The 22,363-nt window shown below is 35.6% G+C and overlaps 1 protein-coding gene across 7 annotated transcripts in view; it reads right to left on the bottom strand.

Annotated features, from left to right (window-relative positions):
• Positions 1 to 22,363, bottom strand: part of LOC138715483 (cGMP-dependent protein kinase, isozyme 1-like) — a 280,131-nt gene that overhangs the window by 106,160 nt on the left and 151,608 nt on the right. For 3 of the 7 annotated variants that reach the window (XM_069848430.1, XM_069848432.1, XM_069848433.1), the window contains exons 2-3: positions 18,266 to 18,363; positions 925 to 1,196 (exon numbers count right to left, since the gene is read on the bottom strand). In XM_069848430.1, the coding sequence (XP_069704531.1) occupies positions 925 to 1,196; positions 18,266 to 18,363 (370 nt within the window). Of the gene's footprint in view, positions 1 to 924; positions 1,197 to 18,265; positions 18,433 to 22,363 lie in introns of those variants that run through there. The other 4 variants (XM_069848431.1, XM_069848434.1, XM_069848436.1 and 1 more) reach the window with 2 other exon arrangements.

The following is a 22,363-nucleotide window of genomic DNA, read 5'->3' as shown; positions in this document are numbered from 1 at the left end:
ATAATTAAATTACCAGAAAACTATTAGCATTCGTTGTATTATAAAAGACAGTTTTATTCTTTTCCCTAGAGTTTCTCAAAACTTTCATTATAGTTCTGTTCCTTCAATATAGGATACCAGCAGCGAATAGGGATTATAAAGAATGGACACTTCGCGTCGGTACCTTTGATGTAGCCGTACTGATTTCAATGACCTTCAAGCCAGCTAAAGCATCAGATTCTGCTTTCTCCCTAGAGTTGGCGCTGACATCACACCAGCTAGCAGTCGACACAGCGGAAATATAACACATACAATTAATACATCTAGGTACATTATGTACTCAAATAAAATAAATTGGACCCATAAAATAATAAATCCTTCATTAACTGCAATGTCTAGACTCTAGAGTTCCTTTATAATGAGAGTTGAGGCGTTGAGCCCAACAACAATTAAAATATGTAATGATTTGATAGCGCTGAAAATGGAAAAAGAAAACTCTTACGAGAAGTAAAACCATATTCCTATATTATATTATATACAAATATTAAACGAATTCGATACTTAATTTTATAATGTATTATATTATTTTATAATATAATGTATTATATCTGAAATATAAAATATTATTATTACAACTAGTTTGTGACTGAGAAATAAGGAAAAGCTGTTAACTTGAATTTATTTGAAGCAAAGCGTTACTGGATTACGCAATAAGGTAGGCGATTTTTGGATCCTGTGCCTTAATTCTATTCTCAATTATTATCTTAGCGTATGCTCGATTACACTACCTCTAGCGCTTGAAAGTGGAACTAGCCGCTGGCGCACAGAGAAACAAAACACAGGAAAATTCGCTCAGTGTCCATTCTTTATAATATCCCTATTCGCTGATACCAGTACAAGTTTAAGGGAAAATCCCCCAACCTGGGAACTGTGGAAGTGACTTACTCCTGGTTCTTATCGAAGACAGGCGTTCGGATGTCACTGGCGGTGTGACTCTCGGCAGAGATGCCAAGCTTGGGTACTTCTGCCGACACCTCCTCCTTCCTCTTATTGGGCTGGCTGTTCAGCAGAGCCTCGTGGGAGTCCCGCGGCGGTTGGGGCGCGATGCTGTCGATCTCGCTGCGGCGCGGCGCGGGAGCAACCACGCTCTGCCGGCTCACCGCCAGCGACACCTCCGAGGTGCTCCTCCCGAAACTCCTCACATGCTCGGTGCTCTGCTGAAACATACATCACCCTGTGGTCACTGCTTCTAACATTGTGTCTACAAAGCAGTGCTTAAGGTATATGCACACCTTTACATGCAAAAGATTTTGTTTTGCATAATTTTGCTCTGTAAAATTTTTATACAATGGAGAATGGTACCAGAAAGAGAATGAAGTGACCAAATCCCTTGAAATTATGTCTAAATTGGGAACAGATGCATTATAGGACCCACCCCGAGTATTCCATAGTATCGATTATATATTGTATATTTTCGATTATTATATCAAGTATGCCATCTTAACAAAACTAAATACATAGTACTATAAACATGTATAATTTAATAAAACCAACAACAATGAAATTAAGCTGTTGGGAAGTGTCCGTTAAGGGAAGTTTCACTGCATACTAAAAGCCAGGTTATGAACCGACTAAACAGGAAGCAGTTGGCAGGGCGAGAGGAAAGTGCGGGTTAGAGGGGTAGCCTGTGCAGCGACGACACGTTGAGTGTGGGGGGGGGGGGTTGGAGGGGGAAAAAGAGAACGGAGCTTTGCATTGGACCTCACGTGAAAATGTCGTCTACTAACTAGAGATGGGAACGATATATCGGTTTTTACGAAATACCGATATTTTTGTTTCGATATAGCGATATATCGATATCGAAATTTTGATTCAATATATCGTGATATATATCGGTTTTCTAATAAATTTATCAATTTTTTTTGTAATTATTATAATTATCAACAACAACAAAATTCACATTAGACAATTCCGATAATTCCCGAGAGATGGCGCTACTGAAGGTGGACAGTTACATAATTGTGCAATCTCACTCAATACCTTGTTCTAATTGGCTGGACTGGAATTCGAATTGAAACTGTTTAATATGCAGCACCAAATTCAAAATGCAGCGTGTGCGAACGTGAGTCAGACAGGAGGTTTATATACTAGTGTTTTAATATTATTATTAATGTTATCCAAGGCAGGAGCAACTTCCACCCTGAAAGGCAACTGTCTGACCTTAAAACGAGTAACAAAACTATTATTTCTATATTCTGAAATGGAAAGAGAAACAAGGATTTAATACCGATGTGACACTTGTTTACGTCTATGATTTCTATGCACAACCTAGTGCTGACACTGTTTTCTTATATCTTTTAGTGCATAAAAATTATATCCCTATAATCATCACCATTGTTGTTTGGAATGTTGGAGTGTAACAACTGCTATAGAAGGATTGTATCAAATCAACTGTCATATTTGTTAAAACTTGTAACATTCTAAGTACGGTTTACTTATATTTAGAAATAAATATAAGTTCTGTTTACTTACATTTAAAATGATTACGTTGTTAGGTAGAAAAGAGCAGTATATGTATGTCCTGGATTGAATCCTATATAATATTAAAATAATTGAATCGTGTTCCAATATCAAATACTCAACCATGTAAAGTTCACTTAACTCTTTCCCACTATATCATTTAAGTTCCCTTGCCTCCACCATAATTTTGATCCTACATCATATGGTATTGAAAATGTATTGTTTATTGTTACAATTTTACATTTATGCTTTTGGCTGTTATGATGTTAATTTCAATGGTAAAACGGAATATTAAAATTTAAGTAATTTCATTGCAATACAGTAAATGTACGCCTGAAAATGCAATTTGCTTACGGAATAGCGATATATCGATAATCGTTCGATATATTGATATATTTTCTGCGATATATATCATTTATCGAAATTAGGTTTGCAATATATTGCAATATCAATATATCGGTATTTAATTTATTTCCTCCATCACTACTACTAACGAAAATCTGGCAACGGGATCACGGAGACAATGTAGCCAAACTTCCCAGTTCATTTGCAGTACCACGTGCATTACGAGTCGCATTTCGTACCAGCGTCATTAGCTCGTGCTTTCTTAAACAGTAATTTTAATTACTAATATTGTTGATAGTGTTATCGAGAACTATATACAGTAGTTATTTTAAACATATCGGTGACAAACGCTGAACACGCTTTGAATCTCGCGCCACCATGTGGCAACAGAGCTTAGAAAGAGAGCAACAGAACGTTGCTTCCGGTTTAGTCGGTTCATAACCTGGCTTTTAGTATAGTAGTTGTCGTCCTTGCTATCATCGTCATCAACTTTTCAGCAGAAATTCTTGAGGACTGTCAGACGAAAACATATGGGTTCGAATCTAGATAAAGAGGTTGTTAGGTCTGCGGAATAGACCACGTTATGAAATAGTTTAAATATCAATAAAATAAAATATGACTTTATATAAATGCAAAATTATTTTGACAATAATGAATCCTATAGATTCAGAATCCTTTATGTCCACTTTAACAAATTAAAGGATTATGATAGTAACTGGTGGCAAATGAAGGGAATTTTGAACCTAACAGTGACTTTTAACAAATCTTTTGCTTCAAATTTAGTGGCTTTTTGAATTAAAACTATGTAAATCATTAGAAACATTGTTAGCAAGCATTATTTGGGTATAACTCAGATCTGAACAAAGCGGTCTTTAGGGGGTTTTGAATCTAGAAGATTCATATTAAAATAGAAAAGTACCTTGGCGCCGTCAGGGCTGAAATACACCCCTGTAAATACGATGGAAGCTATTTTATATTATTTTAATTAAATGCTTATAAATTTTTCGTACAAAGGTTCAATAACTTCTAATAATTTTGGATGAACACGATTTATTGTTCGTTGACCCAAAGGCATATATGTATTCAACAGTGTCTGATTCAAATTAGTCTATATTAGACTATGTCAGACGTCTCCAAAAGCCTACTCGCGACTAAGCCCCTGAACGGAACCGAAGCCAGTACGTAATGAGCGCGCTCCGCCTCACCCATCCCCACCTGTACTGTACTCAATGTTTATGCGCAAATGAAGAGCAGTGGCGGACTGCCATTATCATTGTGTTGGTCGGAGTGTTCCATCGTTTCACATTGTCTTCTAATCATGGACGTAGTACATTCAAGGATAAATAGGAAGAGACATTTTTTTTTGAGTTAGTGGGGAGAATGTGAAATGCTTAATTTGTTCGAAAATTCTTAAGGGTGTGTTAAAATTCAACATGCAACGACAATACTCGACTCTTCACAAAGAATATCATACAATTACAGGGATGCTGGACATGTGAAAATAATTTATTTTGGGGCTATCTGTGTATCTGTTTGTTATACATAATAATCAGTATATTACAATACGTTTACACTCAGTTCCGCATGACAAACATATAGTTTTTCGTTTAATTTTAGGTGAAATGCGTAGACCTACAAACATTTTGATAAATATAAAACAAGAAAATACAAACACAAATAACACACGTGTCTTCAGTCTTAAACAAAAAAAAAAAAAAGCTTTTTGCTAGCTATGTTTTAGCTTGGAATATTGGAAAATCAATGAAGCCCTTTACAGAAGAATGATTTGTAAAATCGTGCATACAGGACGTTACTAAAATACTGTGTCCAGAACAAAATCAAAGTTTAAGAACATTAAATTGTTTCCAATTACAGTTCAGAGAAGGAATTTCAAGATTGTAAATGTAATTGAATCTGAAGTAAAAGCCACAATTAACCTGTTTGTAGCTTACTCACTTGCATTGGACGAAAGCACAGATAGAAATGAAAAAGCTCACCTAGCCATTTTCATTCGAGGAGTTAATGAACATACCATTATGAATGTAAGTATAGTCGGAGGCACCGATTTTGGCAGATGACCTCGATGACATTTCCAGTAGGCGAGCCAATATTGTTTGTGTAAGCTGCGAGAATGAGATGCGATAACATTCTGAGTCGTTCATATTTTCATAACAGCAGCTCATATCAATTATCCTTATTATGAAACACACCACGGGTACAGTCCTACTCAAAGAATACCTTTAGTAAATGTAAATGACTTCCGTTCGCAGTGATTTTACAATACGTCTCCTACATTTTCTAAATTAAATTAATTCTTAATTACAAGGAAAAAGCATTGCATTGCGCATATATATATATATATATATATATATATATATATATATATATATATATAATCCTACCCTTACCAGATCAATATACAAGATCTGTCCAGTAATAATCTAGGGATCATCTACTGGTGGTGCGACAATTCAAGTTAATAAAATTACGATTCTTCTTAATAATCAAAATATAATTTGGTTAATTGGGTAAAATTGCATGCTGCGGAAGTTAGATTTATATAAGAGTATAATAAATAGGATTGTAATGGATATTACAAGGGCAATAATTTCTTCACACGCACATTGTGAATAGAACAGAGAAGAAAGCATTTTAAAATATTCGAAATCGTACAAAATATCGGATAAACCAATTTTCCCTGCACAAATTGCACCAATTGAAAAATATAATTACCATTCACAATAAATACTGTATTTTATGGATTCTAAAAGGTTGTTTATTAATCTAGAGGTATTGGCTGATGACTATATTAAATTCCAGCACAGCATTCATTCAGAATATGTAGAAATTACACTTTGGATTTTACTAAATGTATAGGCCTACTATCAAAAGGTGTTACATACTCCCTTAAATACTGTACATGTGTTACCTGTGCGATATCCGATGTTTAATTTTTTAAAATATAATTCATAGTACTGAAACTGCCATATTGAATTCGCACAAATTGTATTATTCGTAATTTTCGTCTCGAAAACCCCTAAGATATCTAATTTAATTTTTCACCCATTTTTGTCCCACTCCACCACTTCAGGGACAAAGTCGGACTAAATAATACCTTATTCGTATTCTGTGATCGCAAAGATCCCCAGATATCAACTTTAATCGAGATCGGATGACAAGAGATTTCTCACTCCCTTCTGCCTTTTCATCAGTACCTTAGGATATGGTATTTAAAAAATCTAAGAATGTTTAACCAATATTGTAGAGAGTAACCTTCATTTTAAATGTTACGTCTCTAGTTAAATATAGTTTAGTGAATTTTTAAAATCGTCGACTTCTTTCTCTCTCCTCTCTACTCTGAAGTAAAAAAAAAACCTGAAGTTATTTCAAGGGAGTAGCCTACATGAAATTGAATTTTTTACTTTCCTTATACATTTTAGAAACAATTCTGAGAGATGAGATGGATAGTCTAACCCAATTTTATGAGTGAATCTTTGTTTTAAATTTAAAGGCTGCACGTCTGCTGGTTAAAAAAATAAATCGGTATAATTATTTTGATCATTACTGCCTCCCATTTTCCATCCCTTAATGTTCGTATTTCGTAAAACTCAGTCTTATCTATTGACTAAGGATTAACATATTTCCATATACATATATATATATATATATATATATATATATATATATATATATATATATAACAGATTATATTTCCATTTCGTACAATATTCTGGTCACGAGACATAATCATATACTTTGTCTTTTCGGGATTTACTACCAAACCTATCTCTTTACTTGCTTCAAGTAAAATTTCCGTGTTTTCCCTAATCGTTTGTGGAGTTTTTCCTAACATATTCACGTCATCCGCATAGACAAGAAGCTGATGTAACCCGTTCAATTCCAAACCCTCTCTGTTATCCTGAACTTTCCTAATGGCATATTCTAGAGCGAAGTTAAAAAGTAAAGGTGATAGTGCATCTCCTTGCTTTAGCCCGCAGTGAATTGGAAACGCATCAGATAGAAACTGGCCTATACGGACTCTGCTGTAAGTTTCATTGAGACACATTTTAATTAATCGAACAAGTTTCTTGGGAATACCAAAGACACATATAGACTACTGTAATATTTGTTTAGTTTTTGGAGGTGACTGTGCACAGTTCAATAGAATACTCGGGCGTGCATGTTTACTCTTATGTCCTACCCATTCCACTGCGACAGAGATAACAGCCGATCTTGCAGCGGTGAGGACTCGCTCTCCAGTTCACAATAAGAAAATCCATCTGCCAAAATCCCTGGCGCGACCTATAACACATTTCTATCAACAGCTGCCATTGGTAATATTGTGATAGGCCTACTAATAATACTTTGATAGTACTTTTGAGAATTTTTTACAATTTTACTGAGCGAGAGAACGACCGGTTTTGTGCAGAAACTTGTCCACGAACATATCCTTAATATGTTGATGCAAAAAAACCGATCTTCCTCTCGCTCAGTAAAATTGTAAAAAAAATCTCAAAAAGAACTATCATAATATTATTACTTGCTTACTTACTTACTCACTTATTTACCGGCTTTTAAGGAACCCGCAGGTTCATTGCCGCCCTCACATAAGCCCGCCATTGGTCCCTATCCTGAGCAAGATTAATCCATTCTCTATCATTATATCCTACCTCCCTCAAATCCATTTTAATATTATCTTCCCATCTACATCTCGGCCTCCCCAAAGGTCTTTTTCCCTACGGCCTCCCAACTAACACTCTATATGCATCTCTAGATTCGCCCATACGTGTTACATGTTCTGCCCATCTCAAACGTCTGGATTTAATGTTCCTAATTGTGTCAGGTGAAGAATATAATGCGTGCAGTTCTGTGTTGTGTAACTTTCTCCATTCTCCTGTAACTTCATCCCTCTTAGCCCCAAATATTTTCCTAAGCACCTTATTCTCATACACCCTTAACCTATGTTCCTCTCTCAAAGTGAGAGTCCAAGTTTCACAACCATAAAGAACAACCGGTAATTTAACTGTTTTATAAATTTTAACTTTCAGATTTTTTGACAGCAGACTGGATGATAAAAGCTTCTCAACCGAATAATAACAGGCATTCCCCATATTTATTCTGTGTTTGATTTACTCCTGAGTATCATTTATATTTGTTACTGTTGCTCCAAGATATTTGAACTTCTCCACCTCTTCAAAAAATAAATTTCCAATTTTTATATATCCATTTCGTACAATATTCTGGTCACGAGATATAATCATATACTTAGTCTTTTCGGGATTTACTTCCAAACCTATCGCTTTACTTCCTTCAAGTAGAATTTCCGTGTTTTCCTTAATCGTTTGTGGATTTTCTCCTAACAATTCACGTCATCCGCATAGACAAGCAGCTGATGTAACCCGTTCAATTCCAAACCCTCTCCGTTATCCTGGACTTTCCTAATGGCATACTTTAGAGCAAAGTTAAAAAGTAAAGGTGATAGTGCATCTCCTTGCTTTAGCCCACAGTGAATTGGAAACGCATCTGACAGAAACTGACCTATACGAACTCTGCTGTACGTTTCACTGAGACACATTTTAATTAATCGAACTAGTTTCTTGAGAATACCAAATTCAATAAGAATATCATACAAAACTTCTCTCTACAACACAACAGATCCCCCACTATGACAACCTGCGCACGAACGAACACTGGTTTGTGGCGCAGGTTTTAATGTCAGTGGGCAGGCTATAAAACGAATGTGAAAATTGAAAATAGCCTATATTTAACGGTCGCTAAAGGATACTACGTGAAAACGAACTTTTCCGATGACACAGGAGCATGACCGTATTGGTTAACAGCAGCGGTGAAGTGAAGTGAGGCCGGTATTTCAGTGCAGGTTTGTTTGTGAGTTTAGAAACATGAATCAGTGTAGTGATCTAATAGTATATTTAAAATGAAGACCATTTTCTTCGTTGTCCTATGAAGAGAGGTGTGCAGTGAAAGAAGACCAAAACCTAATCTAAATATTGTACAGTCACATAAATTCCAGTCTCAGTGGTATGAGCAATATGAATGGTTAACAGCAAGTGTAATGACTATGGATGGGCAACTCGTGCTCACAAAGTTCTAACAAACCTTTGAAAGAGAGAAAGACAGACGGAGCCAGCCGCAGCAGTTACAAGTTGTTTGTAATTTTGCTGCAAAAGCCACGGTGCGCTCTGGTGGCTCATGCAGGTGATCGTGATGTCTATTCCATGATTTGAATTTCAGAATGACGCATGGTACAATAGTTCTAGTAATTTAAGACAGACTATACGTGAACACATAACAAAAGTATATTATTTTCTAGCTTTGTAAATTAGTTTAGTACTGGAAACACAAACTGAATACAGCCTTTTCAAGATATAACAAATATAGCTTCTACACTTATTTATTATTACACTATTTGTTAATATTTCTTATTATATATCTTATTTGAAACGTAGAACGCTAGAATTTACAAGTCTTTATACATTAACCCAGATAAGCCTGAAACTTTTTTTTACTGTGAATTTCATCATATCCTGATAAAATGTACTTAAAATATTCGTTTATATAGTTTTTTAACAACCACTGTGCAATCGTGGCATCGGTTTTTTAAATAAGTGGCGTCCTACATATAGGTCGGTAGGATATAGGGAGAACATATGGGCAATATGCATTAGTTGTCCGAAATGTAGGAGTGAATGCAGATAAAACGAGTTGTGATCTCAATGTAAATCAAAACTACAATAATATAGTGCAACAATGTAATTTTAGACTGAATACTTTAACTCATTCTTGTGATAATAGTCTATATTATAAACTGTAAACACAAATTGTTTTCTCTTATATATTCTTGAAGTGAGCAAAGAATAATATGAACATTCAGTGTTCATTACTGTGAATTGCAACAAAATAAATCCACATATATAATTCAGCGGTAAATTGTGCAATATTGTAACTTGAAAATGAAAATTAACTAATCACAGTGATGACATAAATAAACTGTCACATATATGCAAAGTTCTGAATATTTACTATATATTAGTGTGATATACAGGGTGCGTCAGAAAGAACGGATGGATTTCACATAGCAAGAAAATTGTAAAGATTCATCAAATCAAAAATTTATTGTTATCAACATATTCACCAATACATGCAGTTTATTTATGTAAAACAACATTATCCATATGATGTCCTTGGCTTTCAATACAGGCATCGAGGCGTTTTCTGATGTTCGCCATCACTTTCACAGTCATAGCTGGTGCAATTGCCACGATTTCTTCACGAATCGCTGTCTTCAGTTCGTCCAGTGTATGTGATCGATGTTTACAAACTTACGCCTTCAAATGGTCCCAAAGAAAGAAGTCGCAGGGCGCGAGATCTTACCGTAGCCTCGGACAATCTCAGTGCAATAGAATTTCGTCCAGGTGATTTCTTCTTTAATGTTGAACCTGTGATACGAAATGAAGCCACCCACCGCAAAATTGTATTCCGAATTGGAATCCTAGCGTGACATCCGATGTCGAAATGAGTCCTGAGTGACGATCACAGACTCTTCATTTTTCAAAAATGTCTCTGCGATGAAAGCACGTTGTACACCAGACCAACACCATGTTCTCAACTGAAACTGCATTCTATGGCTGACCCAACAGTCGTGGTCCCCCTCACTATATCTCTCTCCTCGTTGCGTATCGATAGTTTGAAATCCATCCGTTCTTTCTGACGCACCCTTTACAAGAAAACACTTGACATGTAAGCCAATGCCACACTTCCTTCCTACAGGAAGTCTTCTGATGACACACTCTACACCTGGTTTGACAGTTCTGTTAGATCACTAAATGTTCGAGCCTGTCGTATCTCGAATCTGCATGTTCCATTCGCGATGCCTTGCTTGGGCCTCTTTTTGTTGAGCGCTTACTCGTCGTGTGATTGCCAGATGATCCAGCTTTCCGTCATTATTTTTGTGGAGAAGCCATGCATTTCGCTCAGCCATGTCAATACACTGCATGATTATGGGGAAGTACCATTTTTTACCACAAATGACAATTCTATACAATGATATATTCTGATTTGCACGATCAACTCCACCCATGTGTTTGTTGTAGATAGATATATTTCTGGGCTGAAAATTTTGAATTTTATTTTTCTCAAGTCTTGAATATCTAGAGACACTTTGCAGTGGGTTCACAGGCATGGCATTTTATGCTACAGTAATGACACTGTTATCGTTCCACTTGTAAAGGACAACTTTTCCTTCAGCTGTTTGTAAGTCATAAGATCCTCTCTATCTTTTCTTCATCTCACGAGTAGTCACCAAGGGGCAGTTTGACTTCCTGTTGTCTCGAATAGTAGCAGTGGCTCTGATTTTTCGCTTTTCTAGCTCCACAAATAGAGGAATACTGGTGAAAAAGTTGTCGAAGAAAAAGTGATAAGCTGCATCAGGGTGATGGGTTTATTCTTGATAAATTGTTTGCAGCCATGGTGCTCTTGAAAATCTGCTCTTTTATTCACTATGTAACATACATATTGCTGGATTACAGAATTTTAAATATTAAAAAGACAAAATTATTTTAACAGAAATGTACGCGGATCATCCTACCGTCCTACATATAGGTCGTTTCAGTTTAGCCTATTATAAACGCGAAGTAATCACAGTAAATTGCAATCTTACTTAATAATACGTTGTATTCATGTCTTATAAGTGTACAAATAAAATTACAAAGTTGTAGTTCCACTTAAAAGTAAATAAAATAAATTACACTTACAAAGTGTTTGTCATGGTAAGACACAGACAACTTCCAAACACAAGTATACTAGGATATGAACACTTGCAACATCATCATCATCAACAACTAAATAGATATCTGTAACATTAGCAACAGGACTGCCAACTTGTAGGAAGTCAAAGAGATAGATTTAAATTGAGAACATATATGCCGTCCTACATATAGGTCAGTAGGTTTATCTGGGTTAAAGAGTATTCCTCTGTTCTCAGAAAGGGTACAGTCTGTATTCGCAAACAATCACAAATTCAAGGAAGTATTTTTATATGTCACAGCAGATAAAATAAGCTTACTTCTGAGCTTTTTCTTTACTTTCAGAGCTTTTACACTTCTTTCTTGTATTAAACTCTGCCTCAAGCACGTACAGTATAATTATATGGAAGCAAAGAATATATTTGGAAATTCTGACTTAGGCAACATTACGAACAGTTCCATTCCTGATTTTGCTGGAATCTGAGTGACGTGCTGTTCTGTAGATTTATTAATTCAAGCTGTAAATTTTCAGGATTTTCTATCGGCGTAAGCCGAAAAAGATTTAAAAAAAAATTCGATTCCTTGTCAATTGTCACTGTTTCTCCAAACTTAGCAGTGAATTCTGCTGTAGGTCTTGAAGTAGGGTCTTATATTTGATAAGATGATTTTCTTATCACTCATCAGGATAGTTTATAGTCAAAGAAAGTGAAGTTGTCTATGTTCTACATGATACTACCACATTTCAAATTTGTCCATAAATGTTCTTAGCTAGTCGATTATATGTCGTGCAATTCTGTAACTCGCACGCACAACGTGCTAACGATATTTGATATCAGTCTCACCTTGTTGATATCTCATTTTTACCTTTAGCTGTTCTAAAGCAGATGCAGACAGTATTTCTTTACTAAAACCTTCACTGTTTATTTGTAACATAAAATGTCATGCGTAAGAAAGTGTAATAGAATACACGTTTTAACTTTCTACTTAATAAAAGAAATTCTCTTTTTACTCGTAACTAAAGGGAATTGATCTGGGAATTATATTGTTCTTCACTTAAAACGAGCCGCCACTTACTGCAGACGCGATCGAACTTGTGTCTTAAAAGAACAGCACACAGACATTACCGCTACTACAGAGTCCGTTCTACCTGCACTGAGATTGTGTTGATACTTTGAGAGCACGAGTTGCCCACCTATGGTAATGACCGACATGATGCGTTGTTACGTTTGTCTTCTGTCTTTGATGTGAATGTGATAATAAAGAATGAAGTGAAACTGGCATTGCATGTAATATTAAAAACTACCATCGTAAAGCACGGAAGAAACAAATTTCTAAGAAACATATTCTTCATAGGGAACGATATCATCTTCTGGGACAATGCATAGAGATTTCTCTATCAGAAGCGCTCGACTCTCGAGTCTCAAGCACAAATAAATGTTGAGTCGCAATAGACGATATCTTGCAAGACTGATTCAAGTCAACTGCTTCTTAGGAAAGCAAGAGCTCGCATTTCGTGGACACGATGAGAGCGATCAGTCAGAAAATAAAGGCAATTACCTAGAAATATTGGACATGCTTGCGCAAGAAGATCAGTTTGTTAGAGAAAAGTTGGAATCCATATCGGGCTTTAAAGGGACTTCAAGTAAGATCCAAAATGAATTAATTGAATGTGCAATGTTTGTAGTCAAGGAATTAGACTTGGCGGAATTCGTGTCAGTTCAGGAAGATGAAAGACTAGATGTGACATGTAAATCACAGACGAGCGTTAGGGTAAAGGTTGTAATATTGATACTAATAACATTATGATTTAACTCCATATGTAGATGAAATTATTGGGGATCATCAGTGTGGGTTTAGGCGTAATAGAACAACTTTACTGTTGACCAGATATTTTGTATTCGACAGATAATGGAGAAAAAATGGGAGTATAAGGGTACAGTGCATCACTTATTCATAGATTTCAAAAAGGCATATGACTCGGTTAAGAGAGATTTATTTTATTTTATTGGGTTATTTTACGACGCTGTATCAACATCTAGGTTATTTAGCGTCTGAATGAAATGAAGGTGATAATGCCGGTGAAATGAGTTCGGGGTCCAGCACCGAAAGTTACCCAGCATTTGCTCGTATTGGGTTGAGGGAAAACCCCGGAAAAAACCTCAATCAAGTAACTTGCCCCGACCGGGAATCGAACTCGGGCCACCTGGTTTCGCAGCCAGACGCGCTGACCGTTACTCCACAGGTGTGGAATTACTCATGTTAAATATTTCACGGTTACAAGTCATTTTTAAGGAAACATGCTGTGGAAAAGTTTGTGGTTTTATTCTATTGGAATTTTAGAATATGTGTGATTGGTATCGTGAAAAACAGATTCCTATAATGTCATGCGAAAATCATTTGTTGGTAATATCTTAAAATACAAATCAAGTAGTTTTACTTCTCAAGTGAGTTCAGCAGTACAGTATATTTAAATTGATTACTTTACAAATTTAATTCAGTTCTACTAATTACTAAATTTTATAGTATGATTCTTCTTTTCATTTATATTATTGTAGTTTTATTATGATTTTTATTTGTATTTATTTTATTGTATTTGTATTTCTGGTGGTGTGATGGTCTTAACTTCACCAGAATAAATAAATAAATAAATTTTCTACAATATTTGTATCTCTATCTCGCCAAAATACGTTAGAAAACTAATAGGCATACTGCTCTCGTAAATTGGGCGAATGTTTTCAGTAAGATTGTACTTCCTTCCAGACTGCCGCTGTCACTGTCCCCTCCTACTCCAGTACCGCGCTAGACTAGTCGGAGCCGCATTCCTCTCAGCACTAAACTCCTCAGATTACGTGGAACTTGACTATAGGCTTGATGTGTGCCATGTTACCAAGGAGAGACACATTGAACTTTTTTAAGGTAAGGAACTAAATTTTTTCAGTTTCTTTTTCCATTGGTACTATTTTCATGCACATCAGATTCATAGAATGTAAATTACATATGTTCGAAAAACCAGAAAGGTCTATTGTATGAGACCTGTATATTCAAATTGCGGACATCCCTAGCTGTGAAGTCAGCACGACGCAGAACCGCCGTGTGAACATCACAGAACAATTACAAGTCGAGGGACAAAGTCTTAGTCCTAAAGAACAGAGATTAGTATTCGTCCATGCCGTGAATCGAACTACGTACCGCTGGGTTGAAAACTGCGTATGCTATCACATTGGCATAGCGATGGAATGTAAAAAAAATACGCAGACTTACTAAAATGAATATTTAAACTGCGTTTATTATTTACAAGATAATTGAAACTTTTAAAAATAAAGACAACAGATTCTTGGCAAATAACACTTCTATCAGAATGAGATTCATACTTCAGTAAGCTCATAATAGGCCTATAAGTTCTAGGCTCTACGCCACTGTAACACGATTTTCCATTGACTATTACACTCTTACTACGTCATACTACTCTTGACCAATAAAACGGTACGAAAGGCCGTATTTCAACCAATCATGGCTGCTTATCGCACAATTTTATCGCGTCCCTAGCATTTGTTTCTTTGTTTGCCAACATTTGAAACTGCGCTGGTCTGGACGTCAAAAAAAAAAAAAAAAAAAAATATATATATATATATATATATATATATATAAGTTATATAAAATTACAAACCACTCCAGTCGATGCACAGCAGTTTCAAATATGACTCGCATTGGCATTCAAGAACAAGAATTAATAAAAATCACTGATCATACCTATGCATCTTCTGAAATCCGATTTACAAATAAATGAAGAGCACCATTCGGAAATCCTGAATAAGTTGAATACACCATGTAGGCCTAAATCAACGAGTTCCACTTCTATTACGCACACGTCCAATATAACATCAATTGAACCACCAACCACATTCAAATTTGAAAATTGTACATTCAATAATTATTCCTTTTAAAATTATTCATTCGGAAATTTTGAATAAGTTGAATACACCATGTAGGCCTAAATCAACGAGTTCACTTCTATTACGCACACGTCCAATATAACATCAATTGAACCACCAACCACATTCAAATTTGAAAATTGTACATTCAATAATTATTCCTTTTAAAATGATTCATGTTTATTTTTTATGTCATCGTCATTAATTAAAACTTTTCTAACACTTGTGTATATTAGTTAGGTTATGTTATAGCTTCTGCTATATGATATTATGGATAGTCACGTATCAGAGATTGTTTAATATTAAGATTTATTGAAAATCATCTGTCAAGTGACGTTGATTACTGGGATTCGGATAATTCAAGTGGAATGTTGCATTTTAATAAAAATGAAAATGAATCAACAAAGCTTTCTTGACTAGTAACATTGCCATCGTGTATAATAGATCGAGAACTTCTCGACGAGAAGACATTGCTCACTACTGCCATCTAGCATGCATCTAGCGTAATATTTGTAATGTTGAGATGGTACAATAATACATTTGAAGACAGTTGTATTTTCGTAAGTCAATAGTTTATTGGATTGGAATACTTCGTTACTTCTAATCTTTATATACTTTCTTCTAATCGTGTAATAGTCAATTAAATCCCACTCGAGTTTTGATTTTCTCTAGATAAATCAAAACGTCTAGTGAGATTACTGTTGATAAAAGGCTAAAGTGCTACTCATTGTGTGCTGTGTTGTATAGTAATAGCTGAAAAAGTATATTTATTATGCTACAAAAATACTGGAATTAAAGGACGTGTTCATAAAAATAATCATCGGAATATTATTACAATTTTATTTTCCAAACCCTCATGTACTTCGTTCCGTTCTATACTATGTACTGGCAGTGCGTCTGTTGAAACTGTATTTTATGACTCTGTACATTGACAGATATTTTGAACTATAAATTTATTTCATTTTTTGCATAAAAACTCCTGTTAAGAAGGAATAAAAACATAGGAATTTTATATTGAAACCCAACGGGGAATTGTAAATTTGGTTGAGAATATGTTACAAATAATGTAAAGAAGGGGAACGAATAGATGATATTTTCATGGCTACGACATTTTTAAAAACTGTTTTGGAACTTTTTTAAAAATAAATTTAGAATATAAATGTCAACATTCCTTTGCGATATATTGTATAGGTATTTTCCAGGCACTGCAGACATAACACTTCAGCCTCAAAATTAGCTATCGGTTTACTAAAAATGCTTACAGAATTTATGTAGTGGATTAGAATAATTTTATTACATCCAGTAATTTCAAGATGGCCAACTGCGTAATGATTCATTTCAGATTTGGAGAGACGACTCACTTAAAGGGAGAAAATCCCTTACTGAAATTTGACCACGTTTCATAAATTCCAGAGATAACGAAATTCGACGAAAATGAAAATGAGCTGTTTAAAAAGTATTAAACATGACGTGTCATAAGTCAATATGTCTTCCTGTAGTTACTGTTGGTGAAACCGGCAAACTTTGGACGTCTGCCATATTTGATTGAATAAAAAATATTTCATATTGTTAAATACGCAGTTGAAACATGCTGACATTTATGGTAACATGTATATTATTTGGAAATAGGTCTGTAGTGTATCTTATAACCAGGCTTAGAGACTTTGGACCCGATACAATAAGTTTACTGTGCATGCACTATAGGTTGTTGACTCGCTGCAGGTAGATACAGATGTGTTGAGGTAACAACGTTGCTATTTAGAGTAGAGTACGGTAGTATGGGGAAACATACATATGTACATTCTGAAAGTAAATATACATAACACAATGATAATGTCAAAATAATGTGAAAAGCATTTATTCTCCTGTCTTTTATAAGCATTTGTGTTTAATTATACACAGTGTTAATGGTGGAAATAAGCATGTAGCAATTTTAATTTTTTCATTTATCCTATTGGTCGTCTTTAGGAAGTACAGTTACAATACCGAATTGCAATGTACCTACTAAAAGATACATTTTCAGTGTCTCAAACGTAAATCTTTTTTGGTTATCTGCCAAAGTTTGTACTGTAGAAAGCTACACTCTACGTCGCATGACGTGATAGGAGCAAAACGAAAAAACCCTAACATCATTGCAATCTCTAAGAGACAGTCCTTTATTCTCGGGTGACTCTATGTCCACTAATTTGCTGTTTATGTTACACAATGTTCCATATCCGTTATTTTTACATAAAATTGATTTCCACTTCTGTTTTACACGTTCAGTAACCGGTGTACTTGATGCCTCATTAATTCTTTGCATCATTTTCTAAATTAATTTGAGGGCTTCCGGCATCTCTTGCTCTGACTTTTTAACCGTGCAATACTTTCAGACACAGTTTGTATGAAAATCAAATTATTCGTCAGAACCTTCAAATCCAGAGCGTTTTCCTTTGCGTATTTGTTGGCATTCATTCTACAGTACCCCCACCCACTGTACGCTTTACCACTATACTCAGTACGTCGTTATGCGGATTTCCCACTGAACTGCTCTATCGGGTCCGAAGTCTCGAAGCCTGCTTATAACTCACATAGCTGGTGTCAATAAATAATTCAATAAAGACGTACTTGAAACAGAGTAGAGAAGGGAATCTAGAGCGCAGACGTAAGTTAAGGATAATTACTTCCTCGTAATTGGTGTGAACAGAATATTATATAATCAAATCATGGAAGATGCTGTCTACTCACCTGGTATGACTCCCTACCCGGAGCTTCACGGACGGGGGTGCAGGGTTTAAATTTTCCTTTCGAGCTGAATATCCCGAATGATAAGAACTTCATCTTCCCTGGAAGAGAAACGAGAATTAAGACAATGAAAACATCGCACGGCAAATGATGCCCTACTTGTGACAATGGGCGGCCCACACACGAGATTAGAAGTCAATATCGCGCCTATTCAGCTTATCAGACGGTATTATCATTGATATCACAACCGCTGTGACCAACGCCTAGACGTACGACAGATTTACACGGTGATACGCATAAGGCAATATGAAATAGTTGGAAAGCAACGCTTCTTTACAATCATATACTAATTCAACGTGAATAAGAAAGTTTGCAAGTTCTCAAGACGCACGTATTCGTGTTCAGACTAGAGTGAAGGTTCCGTTAACATCCATCCCATTGTTGAATAAATACTGTATTTTAGGTACTGGCTGTCATAGACGAAGAGAGAACTGTTTCCTTGGTGGGGGGGCAAAGCCTAACCATAGACTCCCCATATAACGGAGTTATGGTGAACATATTTTACATCTTCTCTCCCCGTTATAGCTTGACCTTGGTACAGTATATCGGAATATGACCACCAGAGGTCTGCATCGGACGTTTTCGCTCGAGCGCCAAGTAGTTCATAGCATAATCCGATAGGCAGCGCACATGCATGATGGGTAAAATTGTCGCGAGCGATAAATCCTCGAATGGTACAAGCCGAGCGTTAGACATTCGTTCTTGTTACAGTGATGAACTGTGTAGTAACATCATAGATGTTTATCATTTCAAAACTTTGCAGTGTTTAACTAACCTCTCCATAGAACAACTACAAAACTTGCTTTAAAATGTAATATAAATGTTGTAGGTAAATGTTTTCTTTTTTCTTTTCCCCACACAGGAGTGATTTCGTTTTTGCCATATCTGATAGATGTTATTGGATGTAAATGTAATTATTATAAACGGAGAACACAATCATGATAATGCAAGAAATGTATCAAGTTTTCTAGTAATAATAATAATAATAATAATAATAATAATAATAATAATCTCTAATAATTAGTGTATCAATCTTTGCGTCTGTAACAGTTGTGCAGCATGATTATTCGTTTTATTATATTTTCTGTCACGATATCTCTGTCCTAATATTGTTATTAATCTACTGCTATATCAATAATATTTTGTAAAATGTTTCTACAGGGACATCATTTTATTTTTACTAACATTTTTAATATTAATCTGGCTATACCTTTCAATTAACGATTGAAACAGGAAACACCGTTTGCTACCCCTTCCATGCCTGGAGTAGGTATATGAGGGAAGAAAAGTAGTTCATCCATTTACAAAAACTAGGAAATATCGCGATTTTGAGTTCGATAATTTTCATTAGGTTTTTGTTGAATCAAAATACAGTACAGTATTAACAATGAGTGATTTTACTCACGAACTGAGCTGTCCATGCGAACGTATTCGTTATGCAGTGTAATTATTATACTGTCTACAGCACATTAGCGTACGATATAGAGAAAGAAGTTAAACTGAAAAATAATCATAATATGAATATTTAAACACATTTTTGAAAATGGTGGCCGTTCATTTCGATAAAGACTTCAGTTATTTTGTGCGTATTATCGCACTATAGACTATTGCATCTAATTCTAATTGCCAGTTTCGTCCTTCGTACTAGTAACTCATGTTGAAATAATTCTGTACCTACTCTATAAAGGAGTTCCTTACGTACTGTAAATTCAATCTTCACTTCTGCCCGACCTGCACAGATAAAATTACTCAGACATGCTATCTACTGTCCGTCCAAGTGGTTATGCCACAGAAAGGGGCGAAATCACGTGACAGTTAATTACTTAACGAGGCCCTTTTATTTAAGTTATTTTTAACAGTTGTATAATATTACGTAAACGTCCAATTCCTAACAGAAATTAACGTTTTCAGAAAAGAGCTAAGACAGCCCAGCTTTTACAGAGAGGCGAGCAGAAGCAGGTGGGGGAAATCGGGATGTGACGTAGGCAATCGGACAGTACCTGTGCGAAAACATGATTCAATATTGGAAGCTTTTTCGTCACTGGAAAACGCGAACATATTTCTGGAATGTACTCTACTCACTAACTTAGTACTGCTTACTATATGCGGCCTTGGTTCTGTGTGGAGGACAGTTGGAACTTCATTAGTAGAAGGGGTGGGAGTGAAGTACATTCAAAAACTCAGGTACAATAAAAATTGAAGTAAAAATAAAATGATGTCCCTGTACTAATTCAACGTGAATAAGAAAGTTTGCGAGTTCTCAAGACGCCAGTAATCATGTTCAGACTGGAGTGAAGGTTCCATCCCATTGTTGAATAAATATTTTAGGTACTGGCTGTCATAGGCGAAGAGAGAACTATTTCCTTGGGGTGAGGCAAAGAAAAACCATAGAATCCCATATAACGGGGTTATGGTGAACATCATATTTTACACCTTCTCTCCCCGTTATAGCTTGACTGTGGTGCAGTATGATATATCGGAATATGATCATTTAATAAAGGTATTTTCGGGGGCATGTTTCTTAAAGTGTTACATCCATAACCGCGATGTTTCGGACCGAGTTGTATAGGACTTGAACTGTAGGTCTACTACGAATTATAATAGGGTCTAATTTAAAACAAGCTCCCTTTTTTTCTCTCTCGTACAGAAACACATCCATACATCAATAAAACTGCTTAACAGCGCTAACAGAAACTTTTTTTTATATGGAGTTTACTTTCCTGACGATATCATATGAAATGTAAACTCTATTTTATTTAATCTCGTCTTTAAATTTACACATTGCATTGTTGTGCAGTATGTTATTCATATTTCTCCAAGTGGCGGCCTGAACACCTGCAGACTTCTAACACATGAGTACAGGCTGTTACAAAAGAAACATTACAGTGCTTCCATTGCTAATGAGGTATAGCAATTCTTATACTGGGACATTATTTTATTTTTACTTCAATTCTTATTGCACCTGAGTTTCTGAATGTACTTCCCTCCCACCCCTTCTACTAGTAAACTTCCACCCGTTCTTCACACAGAACCAAGGCAGCATATGAAATCAAAGTCGTCTTAACGGTCACAGTATACAGTGAGTATAGTACGTTCCAGAAATATGGTCGTATTTTCCAGTGAACAAAGTGCATTCATTTTATTGAATCATATATTCGCATAGGTACTGTGTCCGTTTGGTTACGTCGCTTCCCGGTTTCCCCTACACGTATCTGCCGACCCCTCTGTAAAGGCTAGTGGCTGGGCTGTCAGCTCTTTTCTGAAAACATTTTCTGTCGGGAATTGGACGTCTACGTAATATTACACAACTGTTTGAAATAATTCAAATAAAAGGGCTTCGTTAAGTAACTGTAACGTGCTTTCCCCCCTTTCTACGCCCCTACGACATAACTACTTGGACGAACAGTAGGTAACAATCTGAGTAAATTTATCTGTGCTAATCGGGCAGAACTGAAGTTTGAATTTACTCTGTTATCGAGTAGTTATAGAATTATTTCAAGAGGCACAGGATTATGCCTCCCCCCACGTCGACTGATGCTTTGCATTATTTCTTTTGGGGTTACTATAAAAAGTTGTGTTTGTTAAACATCCTACAATAATAGAAGAATTAAAAAAAAACAATACATTCAATTTCAGAAGATATGCTTAAAAACGTTTTCCATAATATGTAGAGACACAAAATAACTGAAGCCCGTGTAGAAATGAACGGCCATCATTTTCAACAATTTGTTTAAATATCCAGATTTTGATTATTTTTCAGTTTAAATGCACTCTCCATATTGTATATTAATATGTTGTACAGTGTACTAAACACTGCTTAATGGATACATCCGCCCGGATAGTTCAGTTAGTGAGTAAAAACGCTTATTGTTAACACTGTACTGTATTTTGAGTAAATACGAACCTAACGAAAATTATCAAACTGAAAATCATAATAGTTCCTAGATGCACTATTTTTCTTCCCTCCTATACCTAGTAAAGTGATTTGTTTGTATTTTACTCTAGTATCATCTAACTCCGGTCGTGGAAGGGGATAACATA

The sequence above is a fragment of the Periplaneta americana genome, chromosome 15 (assembly GCF_040183065.1).
Source record: "Periplaneta americana isolate PAMFEO1 chromosome 15, P.americana_PAMFEO1_priV1, whole genome shotgun sequence".
NCBI lineage: Eukaryota > Metazoa > Arthropoda > Insecta > Blattodea > Blattidae > Periplaneta > Periplaneta americana.
Note: the sequence above shows the minus strand (reverse complement) of the source record. Positions and strands in the feature narration are given on the sequence as shown.